The 18,001-nt window shown below is 39.5% G+C and overlaps 2 protein-coding genes and 1 pseudogene across 3 annotated transcripts in view; all 3 read right to left on the minus strand.

The window, feature by feature from the left end:
* LOC149039149 (uncharacterized) overlaps positions 1 to 16,512 on the minus strand; it is a 28,828-nt gene extending 12,316 nt beyond the window's left edge. Inside the window, exons 1-3 of the mRNA XM_089185767.1 lie at positions 16,497 to 16,512; positions 15,488 to 15,640; positions 6,523 to 6,672 (exon numbers count right to left, since the gene is read on the minus strand). Coding sequence (XP_089041893.1) covers positions 6,523 to 6,672; positions 15,488 to 15,640; positions 16,497 to 16,512 — 319 coding nt within the window. The remainder of the gene's footprint in view (positions 1 to 6,522; positions 6,673 to 15,487; positions 15,641 to 16,496) is intronic.
* On the minus strand, positions 5,315 to 6,128 carry LOC149039150 (uncharacterized). Its single transcript, XM_089184050.1, has 2 exons — positions 6,077 to 6,128; positions 5,315 to 5,953 (listed from the first exon to the last, which is right to left on the minus strand). The coding sequence occupies exons 1-2, from the start codon at positions 6,126 to 6,128 to the stop codon at positions 5,409 to 5,411; spliced, it is 597 nt and encodes a 198-aa protein (XP_089040176.1). The 3' UTR covers positions 5,315 to 5,408.
* On the minus strand, positions 9,159 to 11,303 carry LOC149039151 (enoyl-CoA hydratase, mitochondrial-like; annotated as a pseudogene). The gene is made up of 4 exons (XR_016180674.1): positions 11,236 to 11,303; positions 10,500 to 10,621; positions 9,922 to 9,989; positions 9,159 to 9,432 (listed from the first exon to the last, which is right to left on the minus strand). The product of XR_016180674.1 is annotated as an enoyl-CoA hydratase, mitochondrial-like (transcript).
* Positions 16,513 to 18,001: the final 1,489 nt, after the last annotated feature.

Consider the following 18,001-nt stretch of genomic DNA (forward strand, 5'->3'; position numbering starts at 1 on the left):
CTAACTTGGAATTGTCATCCTACTTCAATCTCACAAACGAACCACAGGCATCCGGTCGCTCATCTGTCTGACCGCTGAAGTACTGGACTACAGGTTCACCAGAGCTGTTGGAAGCTGTGACCATGTGGAACGTGCGTCCCTGTTTCTTGTGGCAGTGGAAGTCAGTCTCAGCTGAGTGAAGAACAAGTGTCTTTCATGGCACGTTTCTGCAGATCCATCTGTGACCTACCTATTCCACGGTATGATGTCTCGACTGACACCTTAGGAGAGGGGCTTCCGAACTTAACATTTGACACTAGAAGCCAACCTCCTAAAATAAAGCAAACCTAAGTGATCTGGTAACATTCATGTAACTAGAATTGTTTACATATGAATAATGGTAACCTGACTAAGTGGAGTCCAATTTGGTCTGTAATCATACGAATGATTACCAAAATCGTACGACCGCGAAGCGGGAGTCCGACTTTTTTAATCACGAGTATGATTAAAGACAGAATTAGACGACAAGAAGGACACTTACCAATTAATCAAAACAAAGACAAGATTTGAGAAAGAAACTAGATATTAGTTATACGTTTTCATAAAAACGAAAAACAACACTTTACTCGGCGAAATGCGAGACAACAGCGCCCGCACATGACGCGTTCTGTCCGCTCATACGACATGACGTGTTAACTGTCCCTTTGACGGTCCTATTACACTGTCAAATTCCAAGCATGACGCGCATGCTGCCCTGTTGTGCTCAAATAGGCAGGCTCTTGATAACTAAACACGTTCGAGTATTTTTTACAGTTTCGATTAAAAAACATAACAAGGATCTTCGTAGAGAAAGGACGAATAGCCAAGACCAGAATGGTTTAAGGGACTTGTCAGAAATTAGCAGGGGGGGAGGGGGGTGGGAATTTTAAATTTGGGTTCGGAAATTAGGTGACCCATCCCTGCAATGGGAGTGAAATTTGCTAACCCTCCCCTTGAGCTTGGCCTAAAATATCATGACCCTCCCCCTCTTGTATAAATGATAAAATTTAGTTCTTGCAATACACTAGGGTGCGTCAGTATTATGAAAACTCAAAATATATTTCTAATCTGTTCTTTGTCATGCTACATACATACATTTTCGATGACAGCATTAAGAGTCCGACTGATCACTCGACTCTCCTATTTCTCCCAATACAAAGTCTTCATCACTAGAACAAGTGGGTAATGCCTCATCCCCTTCATCTACCTCACATTCATCATGATCATCCACCTCTTCCAAATAAAGAACTTCCTTTCTCTTCTGTGGATGAACCTCTTCATGATCACGGGCATATATTTGCATGACCCTCCCCCTTTTAACTGCCCATTTTTCATGACCCCTCCCTTTTCTGAGGCTCAAAAAGTTGTGACCCCCCCTCTGTTTCCATCCCCCCTCCCCCCCTGCTAATTTCTGACAAGTCCCTAATAGAAACTGCTCCAAGTCAAATATACTCCGGTTAAAGTCCTCGTGTCTCAAAAAAAGACATATTCACTTACCACGTGCACCATATCTTGACATGTCACAATAGATCCTCAAAGGTTTTCCACTTTTCTCGAGGTCGATCCAATACTCCCCGTCTCCTGTGGAGTGTCTTGAGTCCAGAATTTCTTAACAGGAGAAGGCCGGATGAGCAGAATCCCAGCCTCGTTTATCTACATCGGAAGAAGGAAGAATAATCATTTGGAACTAGGAGAGGATCAAACTTAGAAACAAAACACCCCACATAGGTTTTATTCCAAAAGTAGTTCCTTTCGCGTGATCATTAGATAGCTTTTGATTTTGGAAATATTTGTAGGATCCATAGCATCCTTCAATCTCAAGTTAAGAAAATGGAAAAGTTATAAGGAAAGGCATGAGAACATTAACTTTATATTCTCTGAAAAACGCTGAGCAGAAGTAAGGAATAGGTCACCATTTTTCGCTTGGAAAGAGGGGTGGGAGGAGTGAGCAGGTCTTACGGGTGGGGGGGGGGAGGTGTGGGGGTCTCCTGGTTTTCAAAGGAAACGGAGATAGGATCAGTCGTCGCTGACAGAGTTTAAAGTTGGGACCAAAGAAAATTAACTCACTCGAATTATTGTGACAACCAAAATGCTATGACCTTTCCTTCCCCCTCCCCCCTCCCCTACCCAGGTGATAAAAATGTGACTTGTTCCAAAGGTTAAGCACCTTAATCAACAGCACCTCTTCCACAATAAGTGAAACGTGGGTTACTCTTCAAGTTTTCCGGACTTGTACAGTTTACTTTGGATACTTTCATAATACAGTTTGTGTGTAGTTGTTTACTCTGTCCGAAAAGGTCATCTTGATTCTTGATATCGTACAAAGGTGAAGAAGAAGCCCTGAGAGTTATGAGAGTTGCTGTTGTTTTCCCCCGATTTTGGAGCAATCCCATGTTTTTTTAGAGGGATTTGTTGTGGCCAACAGGGTATAAAGGGAGATCGGAAGTGTATGAAACGTTGGAAAAAAAATATCACGGTGTTATAACAGAGGTATAACACATTCACGTGTTACCTTCAACTCTCTCGAAAACCTCGTCCGTGCTTAAGTCAGTGTGCAAAGACGAACTGAAAGCCACAAAAAACAAAGCAACACCACTCAACAGAATGGGGCAGAAATGGAAACCAACTGGATGTCCTCTCATTCTGTAATTTGAGAGAAAGAAAAACAGATGACAAATGTCGCGCTTTCCCTTTTTTGATGCAACAAGTAGTTTTGATTGTGAATTTAGGGTTTTGTTAATTAACAATTGGTTCATACATCAGCGTGCGTTCATCGAGATATGAAGCACGCGGGAAGTTTAGAGAGCACTCAAGAGGCTAGACTCTAAAAGCTAAATCTAGCTTCCTGAGTGCTCTCCAAACTTCCCGCGTGCTTCATATCTCGATGAACACACAGCTGACATATGAGCCCATTGTTTTATAACATTTTCAACCGTTGGAAATTTTTTTTGCCCGAGGGATTTGTTTGCTGACGTCATGAGCGTGCACAAAAGGAATATGAAGCACGCTCGCGCAATTGAATTTGATTAGACAAATTCACTAGCTATGTTATAATTACACTTTTTCTGACTCGGCGAAAGAATACGAGCGCTTTTTAAACTACCAGCTCATATAAAGGAACCTTCCCTGCTAAGGATTAAAACTTGTCCGCTGGCTTGCACAAGTTACTCAACTCAGTGCCGAAATGACAAACGGTTCAGCGTGAAATGCCTAAAGCTGTCGGGAAATGGTTGATAGTAGGCCGCAATGGCTTAGTATCGCATCAATCTACTCACCGTTGAGTGAAATGGTTTAGCGTGACGACGAAAGGTTTAGTACAAACCGAAATGGTTTAGTAATACAGCAGTTGGCTTTCGCCGTAAACGCCAAAATTACAAAAGTGAAATGGACAAGTCAAGCTTTAAAGAAAACAGTCTCTATGGGGTCTACATCACAATACTATAGTTTTTATAGATTTTAGGCGCCCTTTACCTGTAGTTTCGTCGTCTTAAAACAATGAATTACTTTATTACGTTTCCTAGCTATGATTCTGACTGTCGAGACTTTAAATATGCTGTTGCGTAGAATGATGAATTTTAACTTTATTCTTTATCTATCTTGAGGGAGTAAAATGGAGAATTCTTACCATGGTCACACGTAACCATGGTAAGAATTTTCCATTTAAGTTTTCACTATAAACTATTTATAACCATGTAGTTTTTAGCTATAAAAGCTATAAAATTGTTTTGAAGTTTTTATGCGCCCTTTAGTTGTAGATTCGTCGTCTTAAAGCAATGAATCACTTCATCACGTTTCCCAGCCATAGCTCTGACTCTCTAGACTGTAAGTGCGCTGTCGCGTAAAATGATGCATTTTATCTGTATTTTTGTCATTCCTTTTATTTCAGATTTTTATTTTATCTTGAGGTAGTAAAAGGGAGAATTCTTACCATGGTTAGGCGTAGGGCCGGTAAGGATTAAATTAAAAACTAGAAAAATGAACGGACAATCCTCTCTCAACAATTAGCTAAATACAACAAACATGAGTCATAGCTATTATTCGTTTACAGTATTTTGTCACGAACAATCGAGCAAATCTGCACGCGAGGCATCGGCATTGTATTACTGAGAGAACATAGATACCATTGGTCTTTAAACATGCAATGTCCAGTCTCAACCTCTTAGCGAGGTTGTTGATCGTGTGAGTTCAGTGGACTTCCTGACACAGAGACCTTCGATATGGTAGGACAACCCCCTCTGTATGGAATGACGATTATTTTAGCTTCCTAATTGTAAACTGCATGCGGTATGAAAAGAGCCCTTACATAACCTGCCCTGGTCCGCCACAACGGCAACGTTTTCTTGCAAAGGGCACATGACGTTGCTGATATCGAGATTGGAGTCGACTAAAAACCCAAAGGAAAAGGAGCTTATGGGTGCTAAAAGCGTAATATAGTTCTTGACTTGCGTGAAGCTCTGAACGCGATAAAAAAAAAATTATATATATATATGTATATATATATACTGCCCGGTTATTATGTTTGATATAAACCTCTCAATCATTGAAAATTGAAATTTCTTCGATTGTGATTGGTTACAGTATAAAAACTCGTGTCATGTCTAAAAAGTGGAATAAAACCCTTCCCCAGTCCCTGAGGGGTTGAAGGTCAATATCTGGATGATTATTTTTTTATCGTCCGGGAGATTTCCCAGCTAGCTTCGACCTCTCGTGCTAAGCATGGTTTTTCTCAGTGGCTTCCTGCCATATCAAACAGGTCATTGAAATTTTCTTGTGTCAGTAGTGAACTTTTTTCGAACTGCAAAGTGTACCTTCCTCTTCCAATGGAATTTTTAGTATTCACGCGCGACGCTCGCGATCCGATCAACTAGCCAATCATGTTTAGAGTCCTTTAACTTAACATTGAGGTTGACGTGGTCACTAGTTCGTTTTATTTAGAAGGAAGCAGTTGTGAAAATTTAATCGTTATGTACCTCTCAACTCAAATAGGTTTTTTGATTGGATGGTTGAATATGTCACGCGCCGTGAATAAAACTACTCTTACTTTCTTCTTTCTAAGTCCCCGAGGAGACAACTTTAACTTTCGACTCTCGCGCGATAAGGTTGTTCACCGTGAGACCGCGGCAAAAGTGTGTGCCAGCCTACGTACAAAAAGAGATTTTTGGCAGTTATATTCGGTTTGGGATGTGTCAGAAAATATTTTCAAAAATAAAAATCAAAATAACTGGCCCCACGGGAAACAATGAGGATTGCTTTCCCTTCCCCCGAAATGGAAAGAAAAAAACTACTTATAACCTGATGAGTGTAACGGTGCATTTGTCTTTATTTTGCTTTATTCGTTTGTTACTGTTATTCGCACAGTCAAGGGTTGCTTGGTGTACAGATAGACGCAACTAACGAAGAAAGACTTTCCAGAAATCGCCGTTTGTGTCATCATTGGTACCAGTGTTATCATCACATTCCATTTTTTTGAGGTCGTCAACGTTATGCAGTTGGACCCTAAGGTGATACTTGTCTCTTTTGAAGACGGGAAACCGGTATAGCCTGTTTTGATCTTCACCATGTCCCCACTTTCCAACCCGGTACTCTCCACTTACTAGTCGACCCCATTCTTTGCAAATGCCAGCTAACTGGGAATTGTCATCCAACGTCAATCTCACAAACGAACCACAGGCGTCCGGTTGCTCATCTGTCTGACCGCTGAAGTACCGGACCACAGCTTCGCCTGAGCTGTTGGAAGCTGTGACCACGTGGAATGTGCGTCCCTGTTTCTTGTGGCAGTGGAATCTCAGCTGAGTAAAGGACAAGTGTCTTCTGAGCTCTTTCATGGCACTTTTTTGCAGAACCATGTGTGACTTACCTATTCCACGGTATGATGTCTCAATTGACACCTTAGGAGAGGGACTTCCGAACTCAACATTTGACACCAGAAGCCAACCTCCTAAAATAAAACAAACCTAAATGATCTGGTGACATCCATGTAACTAGAATTTTGGACATATTAAATGGTAACAGGACCGAGTGGAGTCCAATTGGGTCTGTAATCATACGAGTGATTTACAGAATCGTATGACCGCAAAGCGGGGGTCCGATTTGTTAGTCACTCGTATCATTATAAACAGAATTGGACGACAAGAAGGCCTGTTACCAATTAGTCAAAACTATGACAAAATTTGAGAAAGAAACTAGACATCGGTTATACGTTTCCATAAAACGAAAAACAACAGTTTACTCGGCGAAATGCGAGACAACAGCGCGCACATGACGCGTTCTGTCCACTCACACAGGCATGACGCGTTAACTGTCCTATTAGTGTTCAAATCGGCCGGCTGATGATAACCAATCACTTTCGAGAATTCTGCTGTAGTTTTGATTCAAAACATAATAAGGATCTTGGTAGAGACAAAAAGAATAGCCAAGACCATAACGTTCCAATAACAACTCTACCAAGTCAGATATACTATTGTTGAAGTCCTCGTGTCTTAAGAAACCAATTCGTTCTCTTACCACCAGATCTTGACATGTCACAATAGACCTTCAAAGGGTTTCCACTCTTCTCTGGGTCGATCCAATACTCCCCGTCTCCTTTGGAATGTCCAGAGTCCAGAATTTCTTTACAGGAGAAGGCCGGATGAGCAGAGTCCCAACCTCGTTTATCTGCATAGGAAAAGAGAAGAATAATAATTTGGAACGAAAAGAGGATCAAACTAAGAAACAAAACACGCCACAGAGGTCTTATTCCATAAGTAGTTCCTTTCGTGTAATTATTAGATAGCTCTTGATTTTGGATATTTAAATTTAAACTAAGAAAATGAAAAACCTATCATTATAAGGAAAAGCAAGAGATTTTTAACTTCATATTCCCTCGGGAAAGATTATACGTGGATGTACACGTAACATGACAGAGCTCTGAAAAGCGCTAATCAGAAGTAAGAAAGAGGTCACCATTTTTGACTTGGAAAGAGGGGGTGGGAGGGGTGGCAGGGTCTTAGGGGGGAATATCATTGTTTTCAAAGGGAATGGAGAAGGGATCAGTCGTCGCTAACAGAGTTTAAAGGTGGGACTAAAGAAAATTGACTGCCAATGAGAAAGATCGATAGAATAGTTAGGAACGTTATGGAAGGATCAAGAAAACTTTGTTGTGACAACCAAACTACTCCGACCTTTTATACCCTCCCTCCCACCTCCACTAACTTTTCCATAATGTTTAGCACCTTACTCAACAGTACCTCTTCCATGATAATAAGTAGAACGTGGGTTACGCCTCAGGTTTTCCGGACTTGATTTTTTGGTTTGATTACTCAGTTGACATTCCTTCTTTGCATCATTAACGTGGGATTTGCTGTTGTAAGATTGGCAGTTTTCATCTCTCAAACTTACCTTCTGTTTCTTACTTTTCCTCGACTTTTCTTCTCACGTTTATGCGGTAGTAAAGGTCTTTTGTATATATACTTCTCACTCAAACGTATTTATCCAAGTGGCTGACTATTCAAGATTTATGTTGTTATCAAACTTAGAGAGCAATCTTCTTGAAACCAGTATATTCTTACCTTCAGTTTCCTTCCACTCCTCTCGTATTTTTGTATCGAAAAGCTCTTTTTTCAACTTTTTATACAATTTTAATGAAAGTTGAGACAATGATTAAAAGAAAAAAATAGAAACAGCTTAAGAACCCATACATAAATTATGCATCAGTCAACTTTGCACGAAGTACTGATCACGACTTGGGGTTAGCGTTTCTTTACATTTGAGTAAAGCTTGGGGGCATTTAATTAGAAACAAACCTAGATTACTCGGATTGTTTTTATTAGCCGGATTTCTTTTCTCAATTAGTCGCATTCAGGATACAGAGCAACTTTTTCCCATCAAACAAAGCTAAATTCGCCTAATGAAAACTAAAAGAACCACAGGATGTAATTTCAAGGTTAAAAGTTTTCTTCAGTGATAAAACTGACGGGATTCCTTCTCACGTTCTAACTCGTACATTTATGACTCATAATGTGTTGGTATATCTGTTGTACCATACATGTTTTTGTGTGTTCCTGTTTTGCACCCGTGTTAGTTAAATCTGATAACCGAAGCCAATATGCTAAGAAACATATTTCTTTCGATGCTCCAATCATTTTCTCATCTTTTGCACTCTAGCTAATACCCTGCTAATATTGTTTACTCTCGCTTCCAGACAATTCTAATACAGACATCTGGCAAGGTTGATAAATTAAGCGACTAACTGACTGTAGGGGAAACAATGAGTTTTGTTTTCATTGCGGGTCAAAGGAAAGCAATTCTTACTATTTCCCATGGGGCCAGTCACTTTGATTTTAATTTTCAAAAGTGTTATGACTGCTAAAATATTATTTTTTTACGCATGCTGGCACTCAAATTAGCTGCAGTTTCACGGTGCACGACATTATCCCGTGAGAGTCGAAAGTTCAAGTTGTTGTTTACCAAGGGGCTTAGTGAATTTTGTTCACCATAGAAAGTTGGTTTGATTCACGGCTCGCGACTTGTTCTCCTCCAATCAGAAAACCTATTTGAGCTGAGAGGTACATAACGATTAAATTTTCACAACTGCTTTCTTAATTAAAGGTTGAACTAGAGCCAAGGAAATTGACCACGCCAACCTCAACGTTGAGTTCAAGGATCTAAACATGATTGGCTAGTTGGTCGAATCACGTGCGTCAAGCGTGAATACAAACATTCCAGTGAAAGTGTAATAGTACGCTTAGTTTGCACTTCGCAAAAAAATTCACGAAAACCATGAAAATCATGCCCTGCACAAAAGGTCGAGGCTAGCTGGGAAACCTCCTGGACCGAAAAAGAAAAAACAATTATCATATAGCCATTGAACCTTAAGGCAATTTAAACAAGGTGCCTTACAGCAAATAAAATCCATTTCTTCCACGAATTTGATTCAAAACGAAAGGAAATTGAACAGAGAGGAAACAAGTCGAAAACTTGGTTTGTCTTGGATTAATTTTCCAGAAAGTTTACTGAAGAGCCGTCATCTGGGGCGTCAGTTAGTTTTCCTGACTCGAGTCTTATTAACATATCGAACTGTGCAGAACTTAAATCTATACTCGCCCCAGTTCCAATGTATACCCCACGGTATCCGTTCAACAGATGAGCGAACGAACGAAAAATGACTATGATTTTACTTTATTTATTTTATTTTTTCTATCAATTTCGCCAGTAAAGTTTTTTTTTTTTTGGTGAAAATTCATGCTGAGTGTTTTCATTGCCCTTCACACAATTTTATATAAGTTTTCATTATTCTTTCACCTGCTCTAACAATCCCACACAAAAATCCAAAGTTCTCGAAAGCTACGACTTTCCGAAAAATAACAGATACTAATTGTCCGTGAATTCGGCTTTTCGTTTCTCTACAAAAGCTGTCATCCCTTCCTTTCGATCGTCCTGCGAAATAAAAGAAAAGGAGAAATTTTTCCTTCGGGAAAGTTTCATCGCAAGTCCATTCAAATTCAGTACACTGTTATTCATCACCATGGTAACAATCGAACAGACGAGGTTAGTGTCTAGAGAAACTGTGGTGTTGCGGCAGGTGGGGTATCACAAATATTATTTACATCAAAAGCGTTGATAATGTAAAAATAGCCACCATAGAGACTTTCTAAAGCTGACGTTCCTAGCGTTAGCCTTTCGTCAGAGCGAATAGAGGAATTGTGGGTTGTGTGTAGTTTACATGCAGAAAGATGGAGCAACGCTTTTAGCGGGAACATAAGAACATTTTAACCGGCTGCGCTGAAGACGTGAAGTATTCAGTGTATTGCTCTAAATCAGAGAGAGTAGGTGATATGTTTTCGGGAAATGGTTAAGTGGCTTTACCACTTTGTATTGCAATTGCCGTCTTCTTTCAAGTGTAAACGCCGATCAATATTAACTTACTGTTGAAAATGTTGAGTGAAACATTCTTTTCTCAAAATGCAGTCCTTCTGCCAGTGACATCTCGTAGCCTAAACAAAAAGACATTTGGGAAATTCAACCATCTACGGAACTATCAAAGGGAATGCAACGACAATAAATTGTTCTTACATGCATTTCTTGTAAACTGTTAAACTTTTGGACTCAAGCAGGTCAGTCATGATGATTTATATCCCGAGGCAACAAAACCCTACGCGAGATCAAGTTCTTCTCTCTTCTCTGCTTGCGCAAAAATCTACCTCATTTTCTCAGTTTGCTTCAATTAAGATGATGGCTTAGAAACAATCAATTTTACTCTTGTGAATGGAAGTACGTCATGATGTTTTGGGCTATTTCGGTAACTAGAAAAAAGATAGTTTCGCAGTAGAACAGTCAAATAGGATAGGTAACTGTTTTGAAGTTGACTGGTAAACCAACAAGAAACGTCTAGCGATGGACAAGATCAACACCGACTTCAGTTGACATAAAATCTTTCGAATAATCGAGGTACAACTCATGACAGGAAACAGTCAATCGGACGGTTACAACTGCCAGGGCAATACCTGTGTTGACAGCTTCTTTGGCGATCTATACGGCAATCTTCGACAAGGATGATATTTTTGCAGCTGTCTTGATAGCTTCATCTACGAGCTCTTCTGCGGGGAAGACTTTACTAACCAGGCCAAAGAAAAAAAGAAAGTTTTTAAGTCTGCAATTTGAATTTAGATCTAAGTGAAGAAAAATCTCGAGAATGAGTGCGCAATGCCCCACCTGACAAAGCCGACGCCAATAATTCTCATACGTTTATGCAGTTTTATCACAGGAGTGCATGCCCCAAGTTCATAATTTTATTAACCCTTAAACCTAACTGAACAACTTGAGGTAACGCGGCCTTAACTGCGACTTTTTGAAAAAAGTATACAGAGTAAATGTACTTGAATCAAAACGAAGAGAAAGGTTGGCGCAAATAACTTTTGCCGAGAGCTTTTAATAAGAGAGGAGAGTACTGAAGACATACAAGTTTACGTAAACTCTAAAAAACGTCTTCGGAAGAGTGCGGACATCTTCGGAAGTGAACGGTTCCTTCGCGGAAATGCTAACAAACAGAAGGGAAAAATCTACGCCTTTAACTCAAATTTTGCAGGCTTACACAAGTGTTTAGCATAAAACAGTGCGTCTCCGTTGCAGATGTATGTTTATTACAGGGAGAAGTTGCATGTTGATCGATTTTGTAAGGTAAAGAGGTAATGATGAACAACTGGTCAAAAATAGGAGCTAAGTTAAAAGGAACATGGACCTGATTTCTGTGCATCTTCTGCTGAAATAGGATCTCCTGTTAGTACCATTTCCATAGCCAGAGACTTCCCAACAGCTCTTGGAAGCCGCTGTGTACCACCAGCACCTAAAAAATGAAAGCAATCTTCGGGTTAGTTGCAGCTTTAAGCACAAACTTAAGTTTGACACAGTTAACCCTTTAACTCCCAGATCAAATTTGTAATTCTACTTATTGTCAACCATACAATTCTTATAATTTTAGTTTAAAGAATTTAATATTTGATCAACTAATTATCCCCAAATTGAAATTTTTCTTTATTCTCACCACTTATCTGGTTAATATTGTATTGATAGTGTAAAGAGAAATTCTGTCTTGGTCACTCATGGGAGTTAAAGGGTTAAAGAAAATAAAAGCAGAGCACAATTAAAAAAATTTAGGAGAAGTAAGGAATAAGTCACCATTCTTCGCTTGGAAAAAGGGAGTGGGAGGGGTAGGAGGGTCTTACGGGGGGGGGGGGGTGGGGGGTATCCTGGTTTTCAAAGGGAACGGAGATGGGATCGGTCGTCGCTGACAGACTTTTAAGGTGGAACCTAAATTGAAAATTGATTTGAAAATTGGCTGACTCGATTAATTGTGACAACCGAAATGCTGTGACCTTTCCTTTCCTTTCCCCTTTTCTCCCCTTCTACCCAGGTGGTAAAAATATGACTTGTTCCTAAGGTTAAGCACGTTACTCAACAGTACTTCTTCCATAATAATTAGAACGTGGGTTACGCCTCAGATTTTCCGGGACTTAATTTTTTAGTTCGGTTACTCAGCTGACATTACTTCTTTGCATCACTAACATCGGATTTGCTGTTGTAAGATTGGCATTTTTTATCTTGAAGGCATCTCAATCCACAGCTTATTTCGTCAGCTTATAATGTCTTGGTAATACGACCAACTAGCTCAAATCCTAGAAAAACAACACAATCGTGTTTCATTTTATTATTATACAGTTTACTTTGGATACTATCATAATACAGTTTGTGTGTAGTTGTTCACCCTGTCTTAAGAGGTCATCTTGATTCTTGATATCGTGCACAGGTGAATATGAAGAAGCCCTAAGACTTATAAGAGTTAAGTGTAGAAAGTTTCCGTTGTTTTTACCTGATTTTGGGACAATCCCATGTTTTTGCTTAGGAGCAGAGTATAAAAAGAGACCGGAAGTGTAGAAAATTGACTGCCTTTAGTTGTAGTTCCGTCGTCTTAAAACAATGAATCACTTTCTTAAGTTTCCTACCTGTGATTCTGACTGCCTAGACTTTAAATGTGCTGTTGCGCAAAATGATGCATTTTATCTGTATTTTTGTCATTCCTTTTGTATCAGATTCTTATTTTATCTTGAGGGAGTAAATCGGGAATTCTTACCATGGTCACACGTAACCATGGTAAGAATTCTCTATTTAGAGTACAGCAGTTTTCACTACAAACTATTTATAATCATGTAGATTTAAACTATAAATTTTTTTGAAGTTTTTAAGCGCCCTCTAGTTGCAGTTTGGCCGTCTTAAAGCAATGAATCACTTTATCACGTTTCCTAGCGATAGTTATGAATGTCTAGACTGTAAGTGTGCTGTCGCGTAAAATGATGCATTTTATCTGAATTTTTGTCTTTCCTTTTATTTCAGGTTCTTATTTTATCTTGAGGTAGTCAAATGGAGAATTCTTCCCATGGTTAGGCGTAAAGCCGGTAAGGATTAAATTAAAAACAAGAAAAATGAAAGGACAATCCTCTCTCGACAATTAGCTAAATACAACAAACATGAGTCATAGCTATTATTCGTTTACGGTATTTTGTCATAAACAATCGAGCAAATCTGCACGCGAGTCATCAGCATTGTATCACTGAGAGAACACCGATACCACTGGTTTTTAAAAATGCAATGTCTAGTCTCATTCTCTTAGAGAGATTATTGATAGTGTGAGTTCAGTGGACTTCCTGACACAGAGACCTTCGATATGGTAGAACAACCCCCTGTGTTTGGAATGACGATTATTTTAGCCTCCTAATTGTAAACTGCATGCGGTATGAAAAGAGCCCTTGCATAACCTACTCTGGTCCGCCACATCGGCAACGCTTTCTTCCAAGGGACACATGACGTTGCTGATATCGAGATTTGAGTCGACTGAAAACCCGAAGGAAAAGGAGCTTATGGGTACTGAAAGCATAATATAGTTCTTGACTTGATAATATAGTTCTTGAATCTGTGAACAATGAACACGATAAAAAAAAGTTATATATATATTGCCCGGTTATTATGTTTGATATAAACCTCTCAATCATTGAAAATTTTTTTGATTGTGATTGGTTACAGTATAAAAACTCGTGTCATGTCTAAAAAGTGGAATAAAACCCTTCCCCAATCCCCGAGGGGTTGAAGGTCAAAACCTAAGCATGGTTTTTCTCAAAGGCTTCCCACCATATCAAACAGGTCGTTGAAATTTTCTTGTGACAGTAGTGAGTTTTTTTCGAACTGCAAAGTATTCTTTCCTCTTCCTCTGGAATTTTTAGTATTCACGTGCGACGCTCGCGATCCGATCAACTAGCCAATCATGTTTAGAGTCCTTCAACTTAACGTTGAGGTTGACATGGTCACTAGTTCAACCTTTTATTTAAGCAGTTGTGAAAATTTTATCGTTATGTATCTCTCAACTCAAAAAGGTTTTTTGATTGGACGGTTGAATAAGTCACGCGCCGTGAATCAAAATACACTAACTTTCTAGGGGAACAAAATTCTCTAAGCCCCCGAGGAGACAACAACTTTAACTTTCGACTCCCGCGCGATAAGGTTGTTCACCGTGAAACCGCAGCAAATGTGTGTGCCAGCCACGTCAGTACAAAAAGTGATTTTTGGCAGTTATATTCGGTTTGGGATGTATGAGAAATATTTTCAAAAATAAAAATTAAAATGACTGGCCCCATGGAAACAATGAGGATTGCTTTCCCTTGCCCCGAAATGGAAAGAAAAAAATTCTTATAACCTGATGAGTGTAACGATGCATTTGTCTTTATTTTGGCTTTATTGGTTTGTTACTGTTATTCGCACAGTCAAGGGTTGCTTGGTGTACAGATAGACGCAACTAACGAACAAAGACTCTCCAGAAATCGCCGTCAGTGCCATTATTGTGAAGGGAGCGATCATCACAATCCATTTTTTGAAGGTCGTCAGTGATTTCCAGTCGGACCCTAAGGCGATACTTGTTTCTTCTCAAGACGGGATACGAGTATAGCCTCTTTTGATCTTCACCATGTCCCCACTTTCCATTTACTAGTTGACCCCAATCTTTGCAAATGCCAGCTAACTCGGAATTGTCATCCCGCGTCAATCTCACAAACGAACCACATGCGTCCGGTTGCTCATCTCTCTGACCGCTGAAGTACCGGACCACAGCTTCACCTGAGCTGTTGGAAGCTGTGACCACGTGGAATGTGCGTCCCTGTTTCTTGCGGCAATGGAATCTCAGCTGAGTGAAGGACAAGTGTCTTCTGAGCTCTTTCATGGCACTTTTCTGCAGAACCATGTGTGACTTACCTATTCCACGGTATGATGTCTCAACTGACACCTTAGGAGAGGGACTTCCGAACTCAACATTTGACACCAGAAGCCAACCTCCTAAAATAAAACAAACCTAAATCATATGGTGACATCCATGAAACTAGAATTTTGAACATATTAAATGGTAACAGGACCGAGTGGAGCCCAATTGGGTCTGTAATCATACGAGTGATTTACAGAATCGTACGACCGCAAAGCGGGAGTCCGATTTGTTAATCACTCGTATCATTACAGACAGAATTAGAGGACAAGAAGGCCTGTTACCAATTACTTAAAACTATGACAAAATTTGAGAAAGAAACTGGACATCGGTTATACGTTTTCATAAAAAAATTAAAAGAACAGTTTACTCGGCGAAATGCGAGACAACAGCGCACACATGACACGTTCTGTCTACTCACACAGGCATGATGCGTTAACTGTCCCTTCAACGGTCCTATTACACTGTCCAATTACAAGTATGACGCGTACACTGTCCTATTAGTGCTAAAATCGGCCGGCTGATTATAACCAATCATTTTCAAGAATTCTGCTATACTTTTGATTCAAAACATAAGAAGGATCTTTGTTGAGAAAGCACGAATAGCCAAGACTAGAACGTTCCAATAGAAAATGCTCCAAGTCAAATATACTCCTGTTGAAGTCCTCGTGTCTCAAAAAAAATTCATTTTCTTACCACCAGATCTTGACATGTCACAATAGACCTTCAAAGGGTTTCCACTCTTCTCCGGGTCGATCCAATACTCCCCGTCTCCTTTGGAGTGTCCAGAGTCCAGAATTTCTTTACAGGAGAGGGCCGGATGAGCAGAATCCCAACCTCGTCTTTTATCTGCAGAGGAGAAGGGAAGAATGATCATTTAAAACGAGAAGAGGATCAATCTAAGAAACAAAACACGCCACAGAGGTCTTATTCCATTAGTAGATCCTATCGCGTAATTATTAGAGAGCTCTTCATTTCGGAAATTTTAATTAAGAAAATGGAAACCTATCATTATAAGGAAAAGCAAGAGATTTTAAACTTCATATTCTCTCGGGAAAGGCTATACATGGATGTACACGTGACATGACAGAGCTCTGAAAAGCACTAATCAAAAGTAAGAAATAGGTCACCATTTTTGACTTTTTGACCCTTGGTCTTAGTGGGGGATATCATTGTTTTCAAAGGGAATGGAGAGGGGATCAGTCGTCGCTAACAGAGTTCAAAGGTGGGACTAAAGAAAATTGGCGGCCAATGAGGAAGATCGATAGAAAAATTCGGAACGTTATGTTAGGATCAGGAAAACTTTATTGTGACAACCAAAATACTCCGACCCTTCATACCCCTGCTCCCTACCCTCACACCTCCACTAACTTTTCCATAATGTTAAGCACCTTACTCAACAGTACCTCTTCCATAATAAGTAGAACGTGGGTTACGCCTCAGGTTTTCCGGACTTGATTGTTTGGTTTGATTACTCAGTTGACATTCCTTCTTTGCATCATTAGCATCGGATTTGCTGTTGTAAGATTGGCAGTTTTCATCTTGAAGGCATCTCACTCCACAGGTTATTTCGTCAGCATATAATGTCTTGGTGATATGACCTGTTAGCTCAAATCCTTGAAAAACAACACAATCGTGTTTCATGTTCTCATCACTCGGTTTATTTTGGATACTTTAATACCACAGTTTGTGTATAGTTAATTACCCTGTCTTAAGGTCATCTTGATTCTTGATATCGTTCAAAGGCGAATATGAAGAAGCCCTGAGAGTTATGAGGGTTGCGCGTAGAAAGTTCCCGTTGCTTTTATTGTGATTGTGTGGCGATCTCATACATTTTTTAGGGCGAACTGCTATGGCAACAGAGTATAAAGGGGGAAGAATGGAGATTTACTTCCAATGAAGGGGATTGTAAGAATGTCACAGAGCCTTATTTGGGGGGAGGAGGGATCATGTAAAGTTTATTGTGACACAGCCAAAGTCTGTGTCATCCGATCCGAGTTTTCGCCCATGGCACTTGAAACATTCACATCCCGTCGGAAAAAAATATCACTGTGTTGGGAGGTATCACATATTCATGTGTTACCTTCAACTCTCTCGAAAACCGCGTCCCTGGTCAAGTCAGTGTGCAAAGACGAACTGAAAGCCACAAGAAACAATGCAAAACCACTCAACAGAACGGGATAGAAATGGAAACCAACTAGAAGCCCTCTCATCCTGTAATTTGAAAGAAAGAGACAAATGTTGCCTTTCTCCCTTCTTAGATGCAACAAATAGTTTTGATTGTGAATTTAGGGTTTTGCTAATTACACTTTGTCTGACTCAGCGAAAGAATACGAGCGCTTTTTAAACTACCAAGTTATACAAAGAAATCTTTCCTGCTAAGGATTAATTCTTGTCCGCTGGCTTGCACAAGTTACTCACCCGATTGTAAGTAAATACATCGAGTTTCTCACTCACACTCACCTTCCGTTTCCTACTTTTCCTCGACTTTTCTTCTCACGTTTATGCGGTAGTAAAGGTGTTTTGTATATATACTTCTCACTCAAACGTATTTATCGAAGCGGCTGACTATTCAAGATTTATGTTGTTGTCAAAGTTAGAAAGCAATTTTCTTATGAAGTTTAAATTAACCAATCTTCTCCAAATTAAATGACTTGGTTACTCCTTGAAACCAGTATATTCTTACCTTCAGTTTCTTTCCACTTCTCTCGTATTTTTGTTTTGAAAAACTCTTTTATCAACTTTTCATACAATTTTAATGGACCTTGGGTAACAATGAAAATTATAGAAATGAATAGAAACAGCTTGAAAACTCATACATAAATTATGCATTGGTTAGTTTTGCACGAAGTACTGATCACGACTCGTTTTTCCGATTCTTTACATTCGAGTAAAACGTGGGGGCGTTTGACTTTAATAGAGAAAAACCGCGATTATTCGGATTCTTTTTATTATCCAAACTTGTTTTGCCCTGCACCCTTTATGAGTATTAATAAGTCGCATTTGGAATCCATAACAACTTTTTCCCACCAAACAAAGCTAAATCCGCCTAATGGAAAAGAGCTGCAGGGTGTAATTTCAACTTAAAAAGTTTTTTTAGAAATGAAAACTGACATAATTTCTTCCTAAGTTCTGACTCGTACATTTATATACATTTAAATAGTTACAATTTGTAGATATATCTGCCATACCATTCCGTGCAAGTTAAAT

Source organism: Pocillopora damicornis, chromosome 10 (assembly GCF_964200805.1).
Source record: "Pocillopora damicornis chromosome 10, jaPocDami1.2, whole genome shotgun sequence".
In the NCBI taxonomy this organism is placed as follows: domain Eukaryota; kingdom Metazoa; phylum Cnidaria; class Anthozoa; order Scleractinia; family Pocilloporidae; genus Pocillopora; species Pocillopora damicornis.